This window comes from Melozone crissalis, unplaced genomic scaffold, assembly GCF_028551555.1.
Source record: "Melozone crissalis strain CALT ecotype California unplaced genomic scaffold, PUWL_Pcris_2 ptg000006l_1, whole genome shotgun sequence".
NCBI classification, from domain to species: Eukaryota; Metazoa; Chordata; class Aves; order Passeriformes; family Passerellidae; genus Melozone; species Melozone crissalis.
In genome coordinates, this window is record NW_026535784.1 from 12,083,681 (window position 1) to 12,104,784 (window position 21,104).

Consider the following 21,104-nt stretch of genomic DNA (forward strand, 5'->3'; position numbering starts at 1 on the left):
AACACACCTTTTTTTTTTAATTTGTTCAAAGCAATACAGCCCACTTTGTGAGTCATTCCATAACAGAGCTCTGCCCATTTTATCCAACTGCTTTTTTGCAGAGAAACTGAAAGGTGGTGTTAAATGTAGGGGTTGGGGCAATTCAGCTGCAGCTGGGTGTTTCTGCTTCTCTTCTGGGGTAGCAGTGCTGTAGATGCTGGGGATTGCTGTTTTCTCTTCAAGATGAGCATTTTAACCTTCACAGCAGGAGTGGCTCCACAGGTTGTTCAGTTGTCTCACCTTCCTTGAACATGTCATGTGTGCATGAGGATTGCATTCCAAATAAATTGCCAGCCTGCTGCTGTTTCCCTTGTGGGGAAGGACAGATAAGGGTGCTATTCTGCCAAGAACCCCAGATGAGGCTTCAAAAGTGTGTTTTGGGGGAGATGGAGTTTAAACCTTTGTTGAATCTGCTTCTGTGCACCATGTCACAAGGACTTACAGGAGAGTTCTCTTGTCAGGGGAGAAGTTTTCTAAATTTAATTACATTAAATAGTTAAAGTAGTGTTGCTTAGACATAATTAGAAACTCTTCAGAATGCATTATTATTTTTTAAAGTCTAATGCTTTTCTTCTCTCTCATGTCCTGAAATGTCTAGATACTGGCTGCTCTGCAGAAAGATAACCGGGAGATGGAGAAAGGAAGTCCTTCGCTGAAGCGTTAACGTTGGCTTCGCCTCCAGTGGCTCCCAGGAAAAGAGCTAAAGTGGCAGAAGTATTGATTACTGTTTGACATGTATGAGCCTGCACATCAAAGTGTTAGTTCAGAGTTACATTTAGTAGTAGAATAGCCTTAAGGGGGAGAGAAGAAAATCGAGGAGGAGGAGTGAAAAAAAAAAAAAAAGAAGAAAGGAACTTAGGGGATAAACCCCTTATAAATTAAACCTAGGCTTAGCCTTAAACTTCTAGTGGTATGCGCATATGCTGTGGAGAGCATTACACATTCTGTACTTCTGATGAGGGCAGTGAAACAAAATAACACCAAGGGTTTGGGGGTTTTCTAATTTTTTTTCTTAGATGTTTTAAACAACTGGACATTTAGCAATGTCGGTTGCTTTGACAGCTATTCCCGTTCCATTCTTAGGCAGGATATATTTCCAATACCTGTAACAGTAGCTGGATCTGGATTTTAGATAACTGGTGCTTGAATTCTAAATGATGTAAGGACCATTTCTTTAGAATTGCTTCTGATTTTATAGGATGTGGGTCCCATTTACCAAAGAAATCATGTAGACATAGAACTACATTCCTTTCTTTAATAAGAAAAAGTTAAGTAGAAAGTAAGCTTGGAAGAGAAGTCAAACTAGCAGTGCAAAACTAATTATTCTTCAAGATGCCTTGGAAATTTATTTTCCGATCTGGATGCATATGGAGGAAATTCCATTCATCAGACTAGATTCTAAACTCACCAAGAGGGTTCTGATATTAAGGTGGCATAATTTCCCAATTGTGCTTTCTTTCCTCTGTTGAAAGCCAAGGTCACATACCACTAAATGCATGTTTCCATGCATGTGTCCCTCTTCTGGGGCACTGCTGTTTCACAATGTTCTTCACAACCTTACTGTGTGCCATGTGTCCAGTCATGGAGATAGAACTGGACTTAGCAGATAAACTGAGAAATGGTTAAAACAGATTTTGGTAGATCCTTTGAACCAAGCTTTGCTCACTGGCAGAACTAAGGAGGAAAGGTCGTAGGGGAGCTGTTAATATTTGCCAGTGTTGCTGCTGAAAAGCAAAGGTTTTGTGGAATCTCCTGAAGCTGCTGCCACAGTGGGAAAGTTATGTGGAGCGGATCCACAAGTGACAGGTGAAAGAAGTTTATTGGGAAATGTGCCAGGCACCATCAGGATAAGTACAAGCTGTCATGTCTGAGCGTTTTATCTGACCTCTGATACAGGAGGCAAGTTAGACAAGTTACAGCGGCCATTACATAAACTCCTCATGGATTGTAGATCCTCTCTGCATTCAGGTGAATGTTGAAGGGCAAATCATGAGTGCCTCTGATTTACAAGAATGTTTATTGCATAGTGTGTAGTATAAACCTATTTTATGCTAATGGTGATCATTGAAAAGGGAAAGGTAACTGAAGCAATATTTGTGTTAACTGTGAACAGGCATTACTAAATCCTCCAGCTGTACGGTCAGCAGTTTCCCAGTACTCTTCAACTGCTTTATGCTGATTATTTTGGCATTGTCTGAATAAAACTAAGAAGAATAGTTGCACACTGCTCAACTCAACATACAGTGTAAAGGACTGTGGGACATAATCAAAACACTGTCCTTTGGTATAGACATTATTTCTATGAGGGATAATTTGATTGTAGTGTTAAGAAGAGTGAGAACAAGATTCCCTGGTAAGTGAGGACTCATAATCACTTTGAAAGATGTGTAATGCAAATACAGCCTGCAAGTCCAATACCTCATTGACCTCTTCTCCTGTCCACTTTGTGTAGCTGGTGTAATGGATGTGGTTTTTGTTGGTCATCTTAATTCCACCACAAGACGTCACCTCGGTCATCACTTACTGAAAATAGACATTAAGATGTGATAGGAGACCTGTTAATTCACTCAGAATTTGTACAGAATTTGTCCTCCAGTGACTGGTACTTGTATGCTCCATTGCTTTGAAGTGCAATAGAAAGCAGGAAGGTCAGTAAGTGTTTTTTAATATCACTTTTTCTATTCCTACAACAAATCTGCCTTTCCATGAAGAATACGAGAGGCCTACCATCCAAACATTTGCACTATGCTTTAAACGGTTTATGGAACACAGAGATCACTTTTTCCTCAAGATACATGTTTAGGTGGTACTGTAATTGGCTTTGTGATTTAAGTCTTCATTGCAACTACATTTGTATTTTCTTTTAAAGCAAGTCTACAAGTGTGGCTCATTTGTTTGGTTAAAAAAGCAGTTTTTAGCTACTAGGTATCTTGGCAGCCATCACAGCCTGTTCTTTTTCTCTTCTCAATAAGATGTTGAATGTAACAGTGACAGTGGGCATAGTTGTGGGGAAAAGGCCTGCTGCAACACTTGTGCACTGTTTGTTACTTGCAAATGTAATTACTTTGTTTTGTGATTTGATCTGTTCTTAGAAGTTGTATATATTTTCTAAATGATTTCTTTGTGTATATAAGGTATGTTCTTTAATGAAGAAACAGCAATGCAATAAGGAGCTTTGCACAGTTCATTTTCAAACAAAATACATGTGAAAAAAAATCACCTGCCTAAACATGCAATTATTTCAACTTCTCAGTTACTTGATTTGAAGGTAATGCTTGAATTTTGATAAAAACAGAGTTGAGTAGTAATGGCATAGAATTTGTTGCCACTGAGCTTTTCAAGTTTCTTGCAGTATACCAAATCTCTTAATTAGCTAATACAGAAATCTTCTCTAAGAAATTCAGGGAATTGCATTAAAAAATTGACAATTTTATTGTTCAGGTACTTGAACGTATCTGTAACAAGTTGCATGAGATCTTCTTTCATGGAGAAAATGTCCCCATCAAGTAAACTTTCTTTTCTTCATGGATGTAAAGAAAAATGGATCTGCTGCAATACGTGAAAAGTACCACTGCACGTGCAGCAGATCAGAGAAACCAGAAAACCCCAGCCAGCTTTGGGATTCTTTACAATCTGCACTTTATAATAAAGCAGTTTTGCAACTTCGATCTGCAGTCAATCAGTAATATTATTTCATTTAGTAAACAATTTCATTTGGGAAAAAAGGTACCTTGTAACAGCTTCTTTTTGAATGTTTTAAAACAAGAATGATATATAGAGAAGTGTTGGTACATCTCCTGTACATCATGTTTAAATTGGGTTATGTAGTTACCACATTTGTTTTGTTTAGATATGTGTATCAAACTGGAACTTTTTTCAACTGTAAATATACGGTTTTGTTAAATAAAGTCATGTAAAGTTATCTTAAATCAACTGTTGTCAGTGTAATTCAGATATTAAAAATTCCAGTTCTGGTCTTTTTCTTCACAGGTGGCTTTAGCAATTTTTGTCTGTTCAACAAGAGGACTTTGGGCTATTTGTTAATTGAAGGTAGAGGACTTTTTGCTGATGCTTGGAAGTTCTCATGTTGAAATACCTGTTAAATACCCTGAGAAATTTAGAAAATCTGATACTTACTGTGCCTGCGGTTTTATCCCTTTTCATACATCTTTCTCTGGACTAGGCCTGAGGTCTGATAAATGTATTATGAAAAATAGTTGTAAATAAATCTTTATGTATTTTCAGAGTTCAGGAATGCTTAAATACCTCATCCCAGCTTTGCTTCAAAAGAAATCTTAGTTTTTTGCAAGTTTCATAATCACAAAGCATTTTTGTGCTCAAGTTAAGTCGGTGTTGTTTTACTTCTGACATAGGCATAACTTCAGAACTTAAAGTGGAGAAGCTTCCTGTTGCAGAAATGAAAAGAGTTTGAAGGATCAAATAAAAGGGGAGAGAACTCTGGCAGTACCTGTGCACCAAGGGTCTGTGCAGAACCCAGGCAAAGCCTTGGCTGCCATGGTTCTGGTTGGTCCAGCAAGCAGCTGTCCCACTTCCTTCCACTGCAGTATCTCCTGATGGGCAGAAGGTGAAATCAGATTTGTTCTCTCTAACACCGATTTGATACTGAAAGAGATTTATAATGTATCTGTTACAGCAGTTGCACACATTTGTTCAAAACTAGATTTACTTTGTTATCCCAAATAATAATTTCAAGTTTCTTCAGCCATGCTCAGCAAGGAAGGAGGAATTTGCTTTCTGGCTTTTCATCTGAACTCCCCTACAAGCAGGGGTCAGCCCAGCATAGTGACATTTCTGCATTTCCAGCTGCTGACACAGCAGCTCTACAGTATTTTTCCCAGAAGTCTGAAGTGATGTCTCAGTTCCAAGCACCCACATTTCTGCTGCAGTTCCAGGTTGTTTCTCCACTTTCTCCACAGGCTTTCAGGTTGTTTCTCTGGCTGGCTTTGTTTTGGTGAGGATATAGCTCTCTGACACCTTTCCATGCCCATCAGTTCAGCCTTTCTGCCTTGGCTTTCAGCTTCCATTAGTACCAGTTTTTTCTATGCTGAGAGTATGGATTGAGTTCAACAAGTTCTTTTTGAGCTTCAGGATTTCATCCCAGATTGTCAAGCTCTTCCTTCACGTGCTGGCAGTGCAGGGAGCGCTGAGCTGTTCTCTCCGAGCACTCACGGTGGGTCCAGTTTGGACTTCATGCCTCAGCCTGATGTTTTCTGTGCGGGCTGAGAGGAGTAGAACTAAAAGAAGAATCTCTTTATTTCTTTATTCCTCACCTGCTCGGGAAAAGGTGCTTCCGTTTGGGATGTCACACTGACACTGACAATAACACACTGACACTGACAATGATACTGACAATAACACTGACAGTGACACTGACAATGACACACTGACAGTGACACTGACAATGACACAATGACACTGACAGTGACACAGACACAATGGCACTGACACTGCCCAGGCTCCTCCCGCCGGGCCCGGCCCGGCCCCGCTTCCCCCGTTGCCAGGCACCCGCCAGGCCCCGCCCCCTGCTCGTGCACGGCCCCGCCCCCTGGCGGGCGGCCCCTGCGCGCGGCTCCTCTCGGGGCGGCTCCTCCCATTGGCCGCGGGAAGGCCAGACGGGCCCGGCTCGGCCAATCGGAGCCGCCTCCTCGCGCTGACACCCCCCGCGCCCGCCAGCCCCGGCCCCATTGGCCGGCGCTGGCCGCGGCCCCGCCCCCCCAGCGCGCTGCCATTGGCGGCGCGGGCTGCGGGGGCGCGGCCGCGCGCGCGCGCGGGCGGGGTAAGATGGCGGAACTGGGGAAGAAGTACTGCGTGTACTGCCTGGCCGAGGTGAGCCCGCTGCGCTTCCGCTGCACCGAGTGCGCCGACATCGAGCTCTGCCCCGAGTGCTTCTCGGCGGGCGCCGAGATCGGCCCGCACCGCCGATGGCACGGTTACCAGCTGGTGGACGGCGGCCGCTTCACCCTCTGGGGCGCCGAGGCCGAGGGCGGCTGGAGCAGCCGCGAGGAGCAGCTGCTGCTGGACGCCATCGAGCAGTTCGGCTTCGGCAACTGGGTAAGGGCCGGGGGACGGGGACGGGGGCGGGGGCGATCCTCCTGCTGGGACCGGCGGCCCTGACAGCAGCCCCGGGGCGCGTCCTGCGCTGCGGAGCCCGGGCTGCCCCTCGCTCCCCGCCGCTCCCGGAGCGCACCCGCCGCTCGGAGCTGTCGCTGCTCCACGTTCTGCCTTTGCCTCCCCACAGCCCGTCCGTGTCACGGAGCTGGCACCTGCCTCTGAGCCTGTCCCTCAGCGTGTCCCGGCGGGGGCTGGCTGCTCGCCTTCAGCGGCGCTGCACGGCCAGACCTGGCTTTAGAAGCAGCAATAGGAAAGCCTCTCACAGGCACAGAGAGGGTCAGGGCGGAAAGGACTGCAGTGCATCCCGGAGCACTTGCACAGAACTGCATCCAGACGGTTCTCGGTTATTTCCAGTGAGGGAGACTCCACAGCCTCTCTGGGCAGTGTGTCCCGGTGCTCGGTCACCTGCACAGTGAAGAAGTTCTTCCTCACATACCTGTGGGATTTTCTGTGCATCAGTTTCTGCTTGTCACCTCTTGTCCTGTTGCTTGGCACCACAGAGCAGAGCCTGGTCCATCTGACACCTCCCTTCAGATACTGATGGACCTTGGGGATGTCCCCTCTCAGTTGTCCCTTCCTGAGGCTGAACAAGCCCAAATCCCTCAGCCTCTTCTTGTAAGAGAGATGCTCCAGTCCCTCGGTCACCCTCATTGCCCTCTGCTGGACCATTTGATTCGTTTCTGATTTATTTGATTTGTTGTTACTTATGTTTTGCTTCATTAAATATAAAGACTGTTTCAAACCCTTAAAGTGTACAATCATTGCAGCTTGCTTAGTTCTTAAATAACTAGAATAGAAGTTATTACTCTTACAGTAAATACTGTTTATTTCCATGTTGCTCCTCAGGAATGTGATATAAACAAGCAAAACCCGTGGGGTACAGTGCTATTGGTGTTGGCTTGGGGCTTGGAAAGCTTCCTGGTTATGGTGAGCTGGGTCTGTGGGAGTCACCATGGAGTGCTGTTTTCGTGGCTTACCTGCCTCCATGCACGGTAAATGCTCATCCAGAGCTGAAATCACAGATCTGATAGAAATGTGGTATTGCTAGAGAAGTTTAGGTTCTGGGAGTTGACTTTTGAGGTGCAAGGAGAAAGTCATGCTCATTATGCTGGAGATGTAGCGGGAATCGTTTCATCACTGCTCCTTTTTTCCTGTTTAGGAGGACATGGCCGCCCACGTGGGCGCATCCCGAACGCCTCAGGAGGTGATGGAGCACTACGTGAGCATGTACATCCACGGCAACCTGGGCAAGGCCTGCATCCCTGACACCATTCCCAACAGGGTGACGGACCACACGTGTCCCAGCGGCGGCCCGCTGTCCCCCAGCCTGACGACGCCGCTGCCGCCGCTGGACATCTCGGTGGCCGAGCAGCAGCAGCTGGGCTACATGCCCCTGCGCGACGACTACGAGATCGAGTACGACCAGGACGCCGAGACGCTCATCAGCGGCCTCTCGGTCAACTACGACGACGACGACGTGGAGATCGAGCTGAAGAGGGCCCACGTGGACATGTACGTGAGGAAGCTCAAGGAGAGGCAGCGGCGCAAGAACATCGCGCGAGATTATAACCTGGTGCCGGCCTTCCTGGGCAAGGACAAAAAGGACAAGGAGAAAACTCCCAAACGGAAGATCACGAAGGAAGAGAAGGAGTTGAGGTTGAAACTGAGGCCTTTGTACCAGTTCATGTCTTGTAAGGAGTTTGAGGACTTCTTTGAGAACATGCACAAGGAGAGGGTACTTCGAGCGAAGATTCGGGAGCTGCAGCGGTACCGGCGGAACGGCATCACCAAAATGGAGGAGTCGGCGGAGTACGAGGCGGCCCGGCACAAACGGGAAAAGAGGAAGGAGAACAAGAACATAGCTAGTTCCAAGAGAGGGAAGGAAGAGGGTAAAGAAGGTGAATTTGCTGCCATTGAAAACCTGCCTGGCTTTGAACTCTTGTCGGACAGGGAAAAGGTGCTCTGCAGCTCTCTGAACTTGAGTCCTGCACGTTATGTGACTGTAAAAACTATCATCATTAAAGACCATCTCCAAAAAAGACAAGGAATTCCTTCAAAGAGTCGCCTTCCCAGTTACTTAGATAAGGTACTGAAGAAAAGGATTTTAAACTTTCTGACAGAAAGTGGTTGGATATCCAGGGATGCTTCATGAAATTCAGCCGATCTCAAAAAACACATCAGAGGCCCATTACAGCCTCAAGGACTCCGTTATTGTTTCCTTCCCTCCCCAAAGATACAGAAACCATGTCGGTTAAAAACGCAAAAGAGCAAATACATCAACCTCCAGAGTCATCATGATCCATGGTGGTTTAAGTAGACTTTTGCTTTGGATCATGGAAAATACTTAATTCTGAAACTTCTACATTGGATTTCACTGCTTTTGGTACATTCTTAGAACAGATTTTTTCATGTGAACTTACTCAAGTCCGGTAGTCCCAGAGTAGTTGCTTTAGTTTGTACTGTTGGATAAAGGAATATCAGTGTAATCCTTGCTTTTCTCTGAAGGTAGGAGACAGTTTCATTCACTGGAAACTTTCTTCACCCTTTGTTTTGTTTTTTTTTTTGGCATAATGCTGGCAGCAAAGTGAAGCTTATGAAGGTCCTGTGCTCAGGAGGAGGTGAGCAGGGACTTCAGTGAGCAGTGCTAAGCTTTTGGAACATTCTCCTCAGTAACTACAGCCGAGGCATGGGGACGCCGGGATGAGAGTTCCTGTTGGGAGTGCAGCAGGGCTGAGCCGTGGCAGGGAGAGGAGGGAAGGAAGGAAATGGGGTAGCTGAGATGCCTGCAGGGATTTGTGCTGTAGAGGGGGGTTCTTGAAGAGCTCCAGCTGATCTGGGCATTGTTTTGGCCTGAGTTTCCTGAAACAGACCCCTCTGAAGAGTTGACGTTTCCTGCTTGGTACTGGAGTGTCAGGAGTCCCCAGCAGCTGTGGTGTTCTGCTCCAGAGGAGGGCTCAGCTACAGCAAGTACCTGGTTGGGGCAGAAATGGCCTTTGGGAGAGTAGGCAGTGAGGTGTTTGGCAGAAGCTGAGAGCCTCAGGCAGCAAAATCACTGCTTTTCCTTACTGGGGGAGCCTGCTTCTCCTCCTTTGGGATCTTAACTGCTGAGCTCATAGAAGCTGAGGAGGTGTAGCTGCCTCCTGAATTTCGTTGGGAAGTCAGGGAAAGGGAGCAAGATTCTCAGATGGGTTGTGATGGCTGAGATTGGTCTTTAAAAACAAAAATAACAATTGATGCAGATTTGGTCAAAATGCACAAAATGTTCCTAAATTTGGAGTGCTTAACCAGCCACTGCAGGGTTCTAATTGCACACACCTTGAGATGTACCAGCCCAGGCACATTGGATCTGGGTGTACTGACAGGGAGAGGGGCCGTGCACCTTGGGAGGGATCTCCTCCAGTTCTGACAGCTGCTGCCTGCAGAGCTGCTGGAGCCAGCTGGAATTTGGGAAACACAAGTGCCCAACCCACAGTGCTGTTCTAGTTAGATCTGGTGATAAAGGGAAAAATGTTAAAGGAGGATTAGAAAAAAAATTTATGCCCATTTCATCCTTCTATTCCCTGCTGGTATTTAACCAAATGAATAAAAACCAGAGGTTGCCACGTGGAAGATGGCACAGTTACTTGTGCCTGAACCTCTCTGCTGGTCATGTCTGGAGCAGGAAGTTGTGGCTGGAGGCAGGCTGGGCAGGTCTGGAGTGCAGGTGTACCAAACTTGGAACCTGGCTGGCTTCAATCTGAGTGCAAGACCTGGAAATGTCACCTTGCTTTGATGCTTTGGGCTGTAGTCAGTGAGGATACCACAAAATCTTCAAACAGTATTAATTCTGCAGTTTGGCAGAGGTATTCTGATCAGAACTGGGTTTCATTTAATACATCCAGCATTACCAAGCTAGTGTTACCAGTGAGTTTAGAATAAAAAGAGTACAATTACAAAGCCAGCATTTCTAAGGAAAAAACCCCAAAACTCGAGTGCCTTTTTCTTTTGAGCTTATGTTGTGTCCCTTCAAAAAAGGTAAGGGCTATGTCCTCTGGGATGTAATACTTTGTTTGGCTTATCTGTAAGTGGTTTGTTGTGGCATACTCGAGACAAAGTGTCTCTTCTTGGCAGCAGTGGAGCTAACTGCAGTGTGCTGAGTAGCTTTAATAACCACTTCCACCCTGTATGCATGTACAAGCAGCACACAAGTTCATTAGGTATAAACCCTGGGTTATTTTCTCTGTCCTGCTCCTGTGGGAAGGAAGCTCAGTTTTTCTTTTCAGCATTCTAGTTATGCAATTTGGTTCTTCTTGTAACTTGGTTGTTTAACTGCCACAACATGCTGTTTTGAAGCCTCAATTCTGCATGTAGCTGGGAGTTTAAGAGAATTGTTTTGGTTTTGGTTCTTCTGGGGGTTTTTCCCTCAAATCTGTGATTTTCATATTTCTACACTGTTTTGGCACATCTAAGTTAAACTGAAGCAATAGCCTAAAGCCCATCTGAACAATAACTTAGGAAAAAATCTAGGCACCAATGAGTCATTTAAATGTTGAAGTGAATTCTGCATTTACACTTTGTAGCTTCTTAATTCCTCAACCCCTCCAAAATGTTTCTTTGGTGCTAGATGTAACTTATTGAACATCAAAATGAATGTAAAATAAAAGTATTTTTAATGTATGCAATATGGATATCAATATTTATTTTGTACTTGCAAGCTAACTCAAGGTGGTAAATGTTTGCTTTAGCAAATATTAGTCCCTTGGAACGGGCTTCCCTAGAAGCAATGTCTCATTTTCAGCTATGCTTTTAATTTTAAAGGTGACTTGCACTAGAGGATGCTGCTGTTCCATATTTCACATGGAACTGATTTAGTCTAAGCATTCCTTTGTTATGAGCTGCTGGTTTTCTGTTTGATTGCTTATACATTGAGATGCAGTTAATGTTAATCCAGCAATTTACTACAGCTATGCTGCTTCTCTTCTGCGGTGAAGGGGCTGAGATGGCAAAGAGCTCTTTCAACTTGTATTTTGTGTTGATCTGGAAGTGCTTCCTGTACTGTACAAATAATCCAGCCTTCATGTTGCTAATGACAAGGTGTTTTATATGCTTAATGCTCATGACTTTTCTAATTAAAGTTGTTACTAATGATAGTATCTGTCTTAACACCATTGATGTAAGCCTATGGAAAAGCAACACTCTCTAAGCTGTTGAAAATATTGATTTTGTGCCCTGGGAGGGGCTGTGCTGTGTGTTCCATCCCAGGGCTGTGCTGGAGGGAGCCTCCATCTCCCTCCATGTGCATGAAAATACTGATCCTGTGCCCTGGGAGGGGCTGTGCTGTGTGTCCCATCCCAGCCTCCATCTCCCACCCTGTGCACTGCCCAGCTCTGGGCTCGGACGCTGCAGTGCTCTGGCTCCAGCCCCTCGTGCTCCTGCTCCTGGCAGCCCAGCAGGCAGTGAGAGCAGGGCTTGTGAGCATGAACTGCCTGGGAAGTCTCCCAAACTAAGCTCTGCCCTTATTCCCTTGTGCCCCGCTGCATCCGATTCCTTTGCGCCTGGAGCAGGCTTCATGAACCTGCTGGTTTACTCTTCTCACAAAATGGCTTTGCCTGAGCCCCAGTCACTCCCAAGTGATGACACACTCAGTGCTGTGAAGCAAGATACCCCATGAGCATGTTCAGCTCATCAGCTTTTCTTCCTTAAAGGGAATGTTGCATTCATTTGAAGTTTACATTTGTAGCTGTGCCAGACACACAAATCCTGTGCTGAAATCACACAAAGCCTAACTGATGTTTGCACACAGCATTTTACTAATTTTTGCATTGTGAATTGGTAAATAAACTTGTATTAAAGTTTCTTTCCATGACTGATTTAACAATAATGTAGCTTGGTCAATGAGGAAAATGGCTTCAGTCTTTGCAATAACATTTGGAGATGCATTGCAGCTAAATGTGATGGGTGAAAATGTAGTGTATGATAGCTAGTACTGGTGGTAACTTTGTTGGGTGCCTAAATTTCAGAACCTCCTTCCTCTGTTCCTTGATTTCCTCAGTGCTCCTTCCTGGGCTAAGGCAGAGTGCACAGGTGGTTGGAGCTCTCACTCCAGCCAAAGCCTTTCTGAGGGCAGGCCAGGGAAGGGGAACCACTCAAATGAGAGACTCAGCTACCAGCTTCAAAGATGACCCTTGTGCTGAACAGGAGCCTGTGTTTGAGAACACCCCTAATGAACTGATGTGGCCCAAAAATGACACTTTGTGTGAAGCACTGGGAAGCTCATTAACAAAATCTTCATCTGCTAGGGAACAATGTGTCCCTTTGTTTCAACTCTCTATTACAAAAACTTCTACACTAAGGACATTATTATTACATTTAGTTTAGATCCAGAGGGATTGGGAGGGGACGTAACAACACATGACAGTTCTTTAAAGGTATATAAAATGGAACCTGGTCCTTTTTTGACATCACTGTGAGAACAGGTCCCAATCAAAGTGCAACAAAATCATTTCTTCAGTCCTACTTCACACAACTACAGTGTCCCAGAGGAAGGAAAGATAGGTCCAAATTCAGTACAGGGAATCCCCTTTTTTCCCTGTACCTGATTAGTTCAAAAAATTTAACATTGTAGTTATCTTCACACATCAGATAATTACTCTCCTTCCTCTGCCCAGTCCAAGCATTCTTTTGTAGAGTTGAGAAAGAATGAATCCTTACATATGATTAACATGACTAACCTCCAAACAGTTTTGTGCACTTAGGCTGTTCCTGGTTAACTGCTTAATTCCCATGAAGGAAACCAACTCTGGGAAGAATGGCTTAAGGAATGAGTAATCACTTCTCACTATGAGTAGGTCCAGTGTTCAGTAAGCTCTTGGCAACTCTATCTAAATCACAAAAAATATAATCAACACTTGATTTTAAGGTAAAACTCCTTAATCCACAATAACCAGAAACATGGTAAAAAACCTCAGAAGTACTTACTTTTTACAGGACCTAATAACTTCAACTTCCCTAAGTTTGAAGATCCTGTCCTGTGTGTTAACAGTGTGGGCTTTCAGAATCCAAGAGTGCAGATCCTTTGTCAGTTGTGTAATTTGCCAGGTTCCACCCGCACCTATCCAGGTGACCAGACAAATGTTGTTCAGGTAATCATGTGCTGTGTTTTGTGCTGATTCTGCAGCATTGGGAGCAGCAGGTGGAGTCAGACATGGCAAGAGTTGCATGGAGAAAAGTTTTGGTGCAACCCAATATCCAAGCTGAGTAAATGTAAGAAATAAAGCAAATGAAACTAAGTTCACACTTTGGTTTGAGCCACTTACATGCAATGATGTATATAAGTCTAAAAGAAATCATATAGCAAACTCTCAGCAATTCACTTCTTTGGGTGTTCTGGCTCCCACCAGGATTGTAACTACAGTTTGCATAACAAACTGATTGCAAAGCTGGAAGTTACAAGACTATAAAAATTATTTAAACCAATTTATACAACATTAAATTAAAAATCCAGAGATAGGATAAATTCTATTGGTTCTTCAATGCCATACAAGTATTAGATGGTTTTCCTGATTCAATGGTAGTACAGGACAAAAAGGTGGAGCAATTACAAAAGATATCTAATCTCCATTGCCATTTATTTACAGTTCAGAATTCACACAGGTTTCAGTTTCAGTTGTTGAGAGATTATTTTTGAATAGACAAAACAGGGCATTTGTCACATCAGTGTGTAGAAGCTGATGGGTGCTTGCAGAAGGCAGGTTATTTGTACTACATCACCCACTTCTGCAAGGTGAGATTCTACGAAACCAAAGGAAGTGTCTGAACCACTATCTGCATTTTCAATCTACACACAGCGATAAACTCGAAATTGCACCACTCTTGTGAGCGTTTCATTCTTTTCAATTTAATTCACCATCTCAGGAGCAATAGTTGTATAAAACATTATCTAATCTAAAGCATTAGAGGGCTTAATGGCTCTCTTCACACTGAAGGAGAGCTCATGGAACAGTGATGTCAAAGGCCACTAGGCAGGAGAATTTCATCGGTTACTTCATTTTCACTGGGAAACCTCAACCAACTCATGTAACCCTCTCAGGGAGCAGAGGAACGAGGGAAGCACGGTGTGAGAGAAACCATCCAGCTGTTTAATAGTGGAACGGCACCGGGGCGCCCCGGGCGGGGCCGCTACGCGTCCTTGACCACGCCCACGAGGGCGGGCCGCAGCGTGCGGCCGTGCAGCTTGTAGCCGACCTTGGAGACCAGCGCGATGGTGCCGGGCTGCCGGCCCTCGGCCGCCGTGTGGAACAGCGCCTCGTGCTCGTACGGGTCGAACTTGGCCCCCACAGGGTTCAGTCTGAGCAGGCCGTGCTTTTTGAACACCTTCTGGATCTGCATTTCTGTCATGACAAGACCTTCGTATAAGCTCTTCAAGTGAGGGTTTTCATCTTTGATTTCTTCTTTTGGAACGCTTTCTGTTGCTTTCTCCAAAATGTCTGCGACTTCTAGTAAGTCCTTACAGAAGCTCTGGATCCCTGAAAATGTATAAAGGAGGAGAGAATGGGATTAGTCCACTGAGGGAAACAAGCGTTCAAATCCCCCAACCTCACAACCCCAAAAGCTACAACAATAACCTGCACTCAGACTTTTAAGAATATTTGAGATACTGTAATCATTTGGGGTAAAATATCCTTTCCAGTTTTGGATGATTAAATAAATTACTATTAGAGATACCTTGCAATCCACACCATCTCCTCTACTTCTATGGAAAATAAAAAGTGATTTTAACTCAAATGAGTTAAAAGGCTGATGACCTAACAATAACAGAATTCTTACCAAAGTTACCACAACCTTCAGTTGGCTTCAAGTAGTTTCCTCATGTGTCTCTCATCACCTAACTCCAAAACATTATGTTGCCCTATTCCTACCTTTCTACCTTTTAATCTGATGTCATAAAAAGATTTGCAGAAGACAAGCATGTAATCAGACTGATGAAGATTTCAAGAGATGAACAAGGATTCTTCCTTGAATTAAGAGAACTTTAACCTCTCCCTCCCTCTACAAACCTCTTTTACAGAATCAGCAGCTGTGCCTTGCAAATACTGAGCAATTTCCAAATGAATCCCAGTCCTTGTCCTGAGGCTGTTCTGTGGCTCACACTAAGAGAATCTGGACTATTTTCACTTAAGGCATCAGCAATCAAGAAAAAATTAAAACATTTCAATAAATTAACACATTCCTACAAAGAGGTAAGCAAAGGACAAACAGCACTGGGTTTCAGTTTGGGTTTTGATTTGGTTCTTTTTTAAGCTGGATTCAGCCTTTTTAATTCTAGATCACATTTTGGATGGGTTTTTTTTTCCTTACCAAGAAGTGATATGACCATTACCAGAGGCCACATCTCTGGTTTAAACAAAAACCCCCACAGCTGTAGAAGCACCTTACAAGATCTGTGGGATCAGCTAGCTGTCAGGAAAGGGTCTCTCTAAAAACTGCTCAGCTCTGTAGAGACTCAAGCTCTTTACAGAACAGTAACTAACAATGCCCAAGTAGTTCCAATAATCTGAAAAAAAAACTGTCATGGTTTCAAACTAGAAACTAGAGCTGTGATTGGGGCTGAACTGTACCAAATACAGACAAATCAGCTGTCTAGTTATCTGGATCAAAGCAAACAACCAAACTCTTCAGAAGGTGGTTTGGTTTGGTTTTCTTATTGCATACATTATGTTTGCAAATATCTGTGACTGCAATTTAGAATTTATGCAAATCTCAGAAATTACTTTCTCCTTTTTCAACAGAACAAGCAGTCATGCACAAGCAGTAAAAATTACAGATTCTATGTAATCTAGTTTTCAAGATAAATTAATTTCCATTGTAGCACCTCTGAGCTCAGACATGACTCCAAGTACTCTGCAGTAAGTAGAACATCAGTGAAACAATGCTTACTGCAAATCAGCCTCAGGATGAAGCACTCAGACATCCATGAAAAAGAATGCAGGAGTACTGTGTACTTCTCTTACAGTACACATTAACTGGAGAGCCTTGTTCAGAAATGAGAACTTGAGTGCTGAGAATTCAACTACAGCTGTGTATGCTGTGTGGTGAAAAAGAGAACTCATTTTTCAAACACCAGGATAAAACAGCACTCTGCTGCTGCAGCATTTGCACACAACTTCTGTTTTACAGATTTGTGCTGGAAATGTCAAAAAGCTAAATCAGATGCTACTAGTCTGGCTCTTGAAGGAATATGTGCTTCTAGCACTCCTCACAGCCAGTGATTGCACATTTCTACCACTGAAAAGAATCCATTCATTTGGAGGTATTACTTCTGTTTGAAAGCTGTCATCTTCAACAGAACAGTTATTCAACTGTAAAAGGCTAAAAAAAACCCACAAAAATAACCCAAAATCAAAAAAGGACCAAATTCAAAACACTAAAACAGAAAACAACAAAAACCCTCAAACAAAACATAAAAATCCCCCAAAAAAGCAAAACAAAAAACCTCAAGCAGCCCCAAAACACCCCCCAAAAACCAACCAACCCCCCAAAAAAAAGCCCCCAAACAACCTAACATCCCCCTAACAAAAAAGCCCCCAAACCCTAACATCCTAACAAAAACAAAACAAAACAAAAAAACAACCAGAAACCCAAACCAGAAGGCAAACCAATTTTCTATGTTCTTGGTGAGATCTGAGACCAAAGTACATGAAAAAGGCAAACTTCAGGCTGCAAAACTTACTAAAAAAAAAAATCTACAAATGCAATACACATTGTAGGAAACCAGATACTAAATTTAGAGAAAGTGTCAGCTGTTGACTTCATCATCAGTTGAAGTCTTGCCCTTGGCTGGGGAGATGGTCACAATTCTGATGCAAACTGAGGAAAGTGTTCAAACCTCTCTGTCTCAAACACATTATTTAAGCAAGTAGTCAGAATCATTGGGAAGTAGAACTTGTCAATACAATAATAAGCCAGTCAGCTTCATTGTTCCAGGTGTTGCATTTCCTGGGTCCCACTGAGTGAACAACACTGACCGTATAACTTTGCCTCCTCCACCAGTTTCTGGCTCCTTTGCCTCACGTTTTCTGCATCTGCCAAGGCACGCTTGTACTTCTCCTAAAGAAGAAAAAACAGTAACAGGAGTTATTCCTCCTAGTCAGGCAGCTGACAACAATCCAGCATAGTCAGTATAAAACAGCATTTTAAACAGCTTCATACCCTAAATCCACCATTTAGGGGAATCTGAAAGAACATGCCAATTATCACCCCATCCCTCCTAGCAAGGCAAAGGTTTGCTTCACTTCAGAAGGACAGAAATGAGGGAAAGGAAATCAGATGGTTTTCCAAACTCTTAGCATTTGTCGACAGATAAGCTGGAAAAATTTTTTCTCTACAGATACATAAAGTTCTATGAACCCAGTATTTCTGCTTTTTCTGCTGTGGGCTCCCAGAAATCCTTCATCAGTCATGAGGTGCAGTGACACTACAGCAAATCAGATTCAACCCAGGCATGACTTTCAAACCATCTCTTCCCTCTCCATAAACACCAGAGAGTGCCTTCAGTTTTCTCAGTTTTCAGCCTTTACAAACTGAAGCCTAACTCCTCTCTTGTTTAGGTCAAGTTTTGGTCTATTCCTAGAAATATGGCCATTTATCAGGAGCTGCACTATGATGTGAAATACAATAAAATTAATAAAATAAAAATTCACACTGAGTGCTTTACCAACTAACTCTGAATGGCTTCCACCCTGAATATGCCTGAGCTTTGAATGCCAGTGAAGAATCTCAAAACAGAATAAAAATACTCAACAAGCTGCCTGAAGAGCTCCATTAAGCAACCAACAGCAAACTAAGACATTAAATGACATCTCCAATTTTTCCTGCAGAGCTTTGGGAAAGGCAACAGAAAGCAAACTCAATCCAAGTATGACCCACAGGTGCTGGTTCTACAGAAGATTCTGGGCTACCTCTTGAAGTCTCAAATGTCAGAAAGACATTTTATATAAAGCACTCATGAATATTTTAGCTCAATGCCCACCTCCCACCTCCCAGGGCATCCTTCAGCTGCTGAAGGAGTTGTGCTGTGCAGTTGTGCACAAGAGAGAATGCAAGATACACGAGGCAACACAGAAGGGATGTGACACTTCAGCCTCGAGTCTGAAGGGCTCTCCAACAGAAAAGGTTTGAAACTTCCTAACTACGGCCTAAGTACACTAATGTACAAAAGCTAAGCACCATTAACTCTGACCTTTGGAAAGCCAGCAGCTGTTTCCATGAAGTCTACTGCTAACACACAGAAATGCACACACCAGAGACACATTCACACCCTTCCATGGCTCACAGAAATTACTTCTCCACTGAGCAAAACCTATGTGAAAATCAGTAACCAGTTTTCTGGCTGGAAAAGGTCCAATTCCATCTAGAAACTGGAAAGAAATTACCCAAGATATTAACTTTCAACCAGGGATGCATCCCTGATCTTGTAGGACATGTACTCTTAAGTTTAAAGAAATTATTAAATTGTGGATTTTACACAAGTGAACAGAAGTCACATAACCACATCCAGACTGTGCACTGAGCTCCCACTGTGCAGGCTCTTGGGCACACAGCTTGCAACATGTGCAACCTAATAACCCAGGGGCACTTACAGTAACTTCTCTTAGCTGTTCTTCCAGTTTGGCCTTTTCTTCAGCTAGCAGTTTTTCAACAGGGCTGGGTTCCACCTTCTGCTCATTTTGGCTCTGACTCTGGTCTTCTTCCAAGTTCTGGCCAGTATTTTTCTGTTGTGTTGCTGCACAAAGCAGTCGTGGCGATGTTCTAAGGCAAAAAGATGGACATTATTATTCTGTTGCTTATTTTGTAAGATATCAACCTTTTATAGATATAAAAGACACTTTGACACATAACATCCACAAAATTCCCACATCAAAGCACGAATTCATGCAATTCTAAGTTTGTGAATACTGCGTGCAGAACCCGCTGCCAGAAGCAGCAAACCTCCGGCCATTTAAACTGTAGCAGTAAATAACTGCGACAAGATATCAGCTTGTAAGTGTCCACTACACTCAGTTTATAGTCACAGAACTTCACAGAGCTTCAAAGGGCAGTGCACGTTTGCTTTATGAAGAAACAAATTCCGTGATGCAATCGCCGGCAAGAGCCTCCCAGAAAAGCCAGGCGCAGAGCCGGGCCTGGCCGCTGGAGAGGCACCCTCGTGTCTCCTGTCCCCTCAGTGCCGCCTGTCCCCGCTGCGCACCGGCACCCCGAGCCGCCTGTCCCCTCAGTAGAGAGGCACCCCCGAGCCGCCTGTCCCCGCTGTGCCGCCTGTCCCCGCTGTGCACCGGCACCCCGAGCCGCCTGTCCCCGCTGTGCAGCGGCGAGCCCGGGCCCGCCCGCACACACAATGGCTCCCCATGCCCCGCGGCGTTCCCAAGGCTGAGCGAGCCGAGCCACCCAAGGACGAGGCTGCGGGACCAGCGCCGCGCTTGCACAAGGGCTCTATCCCCGCCCGCCGCATGGACGCTCTGGGCCTGGAGCCTCCGGTCTCCCCGCAGTGCCGGGCCGAGCCGGGCCCGCTCTCCCGGAGAACGGCAAGGGAGAGCAGCGAAGAGCGGCGGGGGATGGGGGCGGCCCCGGCCCAGCCCGGCCCGGCCCGGCTGTCGGACAGGGTTCTTCAGGGCTTGGGAGCCCAGCGCGGAGGGCCCGCGCCTCGCTCTCCTCCCGGTGCGGCGGCGAGCGCGGCCCCGGCCCGAGTGCCCGGTGTCGGGCGAGCGGCGCGGCGCGGCCCCCTCACCTTAGTGCGACGCTCAGTAGCGGGAGGCGCGGGCGCACCGATCCCCGCACGCACTGGGCCACGGCCGCCATGGCGCCTTCCTGCCCTCCGGCCGCCTCGGCCCGCCCCCCGCGCCCCGCCAATCAGCGAGCGGGCGGGCCGGGAGTGACGCGGCCGAGAGCCAATCAGCAGGGCGGACGCGCCGCCCCGGGCCGAACATGTGGCTATTCCGGGGCGCGGCGGAGCGCCCAGAGGGGCGCGCGCGCCTCGCCCCATCGCGACGCGCGGAGGGCGGGGCTGCGGGCGGGGCGCGGGCCGGCCGCCATTTTGCCTGAGGGGCGGGAGGGGGAAGCCGCTGTCCTATGCGGGCGGTCGGGTGATTCCTCCCGTTCCAGCTGTGGCTGGAAAAGTTTGAAGATTTTAGTTCATTTTAAGTGCTGGATAAGCCCTTTACAAATAACACCTTGTAGCACCCGTCAATAATTTGCAAATCTCCACAGAGCGGTTTCGATCCATACACACTCGCTCTAACTGCTGTGTATACTCGTGCTGGACAATCTTTTCATTTAATGAAATCTCGAGCTTTCATTAAGTGGGATAATGTTGCTAATCCACTAGTTCCAGATTGGGCCACCTGCTTGTGCAAGCTGCTTGTGCAAGTGTCCTGTGTCACTGGAGGCTGAGGGAGCCCTGCCCGTGGTGCTGGGATAGCTGAACTGGGGCAGTTCCTCTGCTGCTGTGTCAATATCTTGTTAAAGGGCAGGGGGAAATCAGTCAGGGTCACGAATTCATTGTGCAGCCGTGAGGCTCAGTGCTGCGTTATGCACAGATGCCTGAACGCCAGCTGTTACCCTGATTCCTGCACACGTTTGTGCACTCTCCTAATGAAATCTGAAGGATAAAGATGCAAATTCTGTAATGGAAGTTTAGTAGTTGTTATACTTAAGTGAAAAATTAAACTGCATACTGAAAGAGAAGGTGTACAAGATATTTTTGGCTCGCTGCATGAGGATCCCGTGGGACCTTGTTTAGTACAGTGGAGCTTTGCCAGAGCGCACCAAGGTTCCAGCATGGCCTTTATTCAGCAGATTGCTTTGCCTGGCTTGGGCTGTGCCACAGCCTGTGCAGAAAGCAGGATAAATGGAACAGGTCAGTGGCCTCATACCACGGCAAGTTTAGATCCCACTGAGCC

The 21,104-nt window shown here is 45.5% G+C and overlaps 3 protein-coding genes across 4 annotated transcripts in view; 2 read left to right on the top strand and 1 right to left on the bottom strand.

Annotated features, from left to right (window-relative positions):
• The window catches only part of TBC1D14 (TBC1 domain family member 14), a 63,930-nt gene extending 59,904 nt beyond the window's left edge, over positions 1 to 4,026 (top strand). For both annotated transcript variants that reach the window (XM_054295537.1, XM_054295538.1), the window contains one exon: positions 638 to 4,026. In XM_054295537.1, coding sequence (XP_054151512.1) covers positions 638 to 703 — 66 coding nt within the window. In that variant the 3' untranslated portion in view covers positions 704 to 4,026. The remainder of the gene's footprint in view (positions 1 to 637) is intronic.
• A 1,815-nt stretch (positions 4,027 to 5,841) lies between these two features.
• Positions 5,842 to 9,609, top strand: TADA2B (transcriptional adaptor 2B). The gene is made up of 2 exons (XM_054293885.1): positions 5,842 to 6,111; positions 7,331 to 9,609. The coding sequence occupies exons 1-2, from the start codon at positions 5,842 to 5,844 to the stop codon at positions 8,321 to 8,323; spliced, it is 1,263 nt and encodes a 420-aa protein (XP_054149860.1). The 3' UTR covers positions 8,324 to 9,609.
• A 4,150-nt stretch (positions 9,610 to 13,759) lies between these two features.
• On the bottom strand, positions 13,760 to 20,033 carry GRPEL1 (GrpE like 1, mitochondrial). Its single transcript, XM_054295049.1, has 4 exons — positions 19,934 to 20,033; positions 18,789 to 18,957; positions 17,175 to 17,256; positions 13,760 to 14,675 (listed from the first exon to the last, which is right to left on the bottom strand). Exons 1-4 carry the CDS (start codon positions 20,002 to 20,004, stop codon positions 14,329 to 14,331), a joined length of 669 nt encoding a protein of 222 aa, XP_054151024.1. The 5' UTR covers positions 20,005 to 20,033; the 3' UTR covers positions 13,760 to 14,328.
• Positions 20,034 to 21,104: the final 1,071 nt, after the last annotated feature.

Excerpts from the sequence above, each read along its gene's own strand:
- GRPEL1 (XM_054295049.1), bottom strand. The coding sequence starts at position 20,004 with ATGGCGGCCGTGGCCCAGTGCGTGCGGGGATCGGTGCGCCCGCGCCTC. Across the intron at positions 17,257-18,788 it reads AACAGCTAAGAGAAGTTACT|GAGAAGTACAAGCGTGCCTT; the intron begins GTAAGTGCCCCT and ends TTTCTTCTTTAG. Across the intron at positions 14,676-17,174 it reads GGAGGAGGCAAAGTTATACG|GGATCCAGAGCTTCTGTAAG; the intron begins GTCAGTGTTGTT and ends ATACATTTTCAG.
- TADA2B (XM_054293885.1), top strand. The coding sequence starts at position 5,842 with ATGGCGGAACTGGGGAAGAAGTACTGCGTGTACTGCCTGGCCGAGGTG. Across the intron at positions 6,112-7,330 it reads AGTTCGGCTTCGGCAACTGG|GAGGACATGGCCGCCCACGT; the intron begins GTAAGGGCCGGG and ends TTTCCTGTTTAG.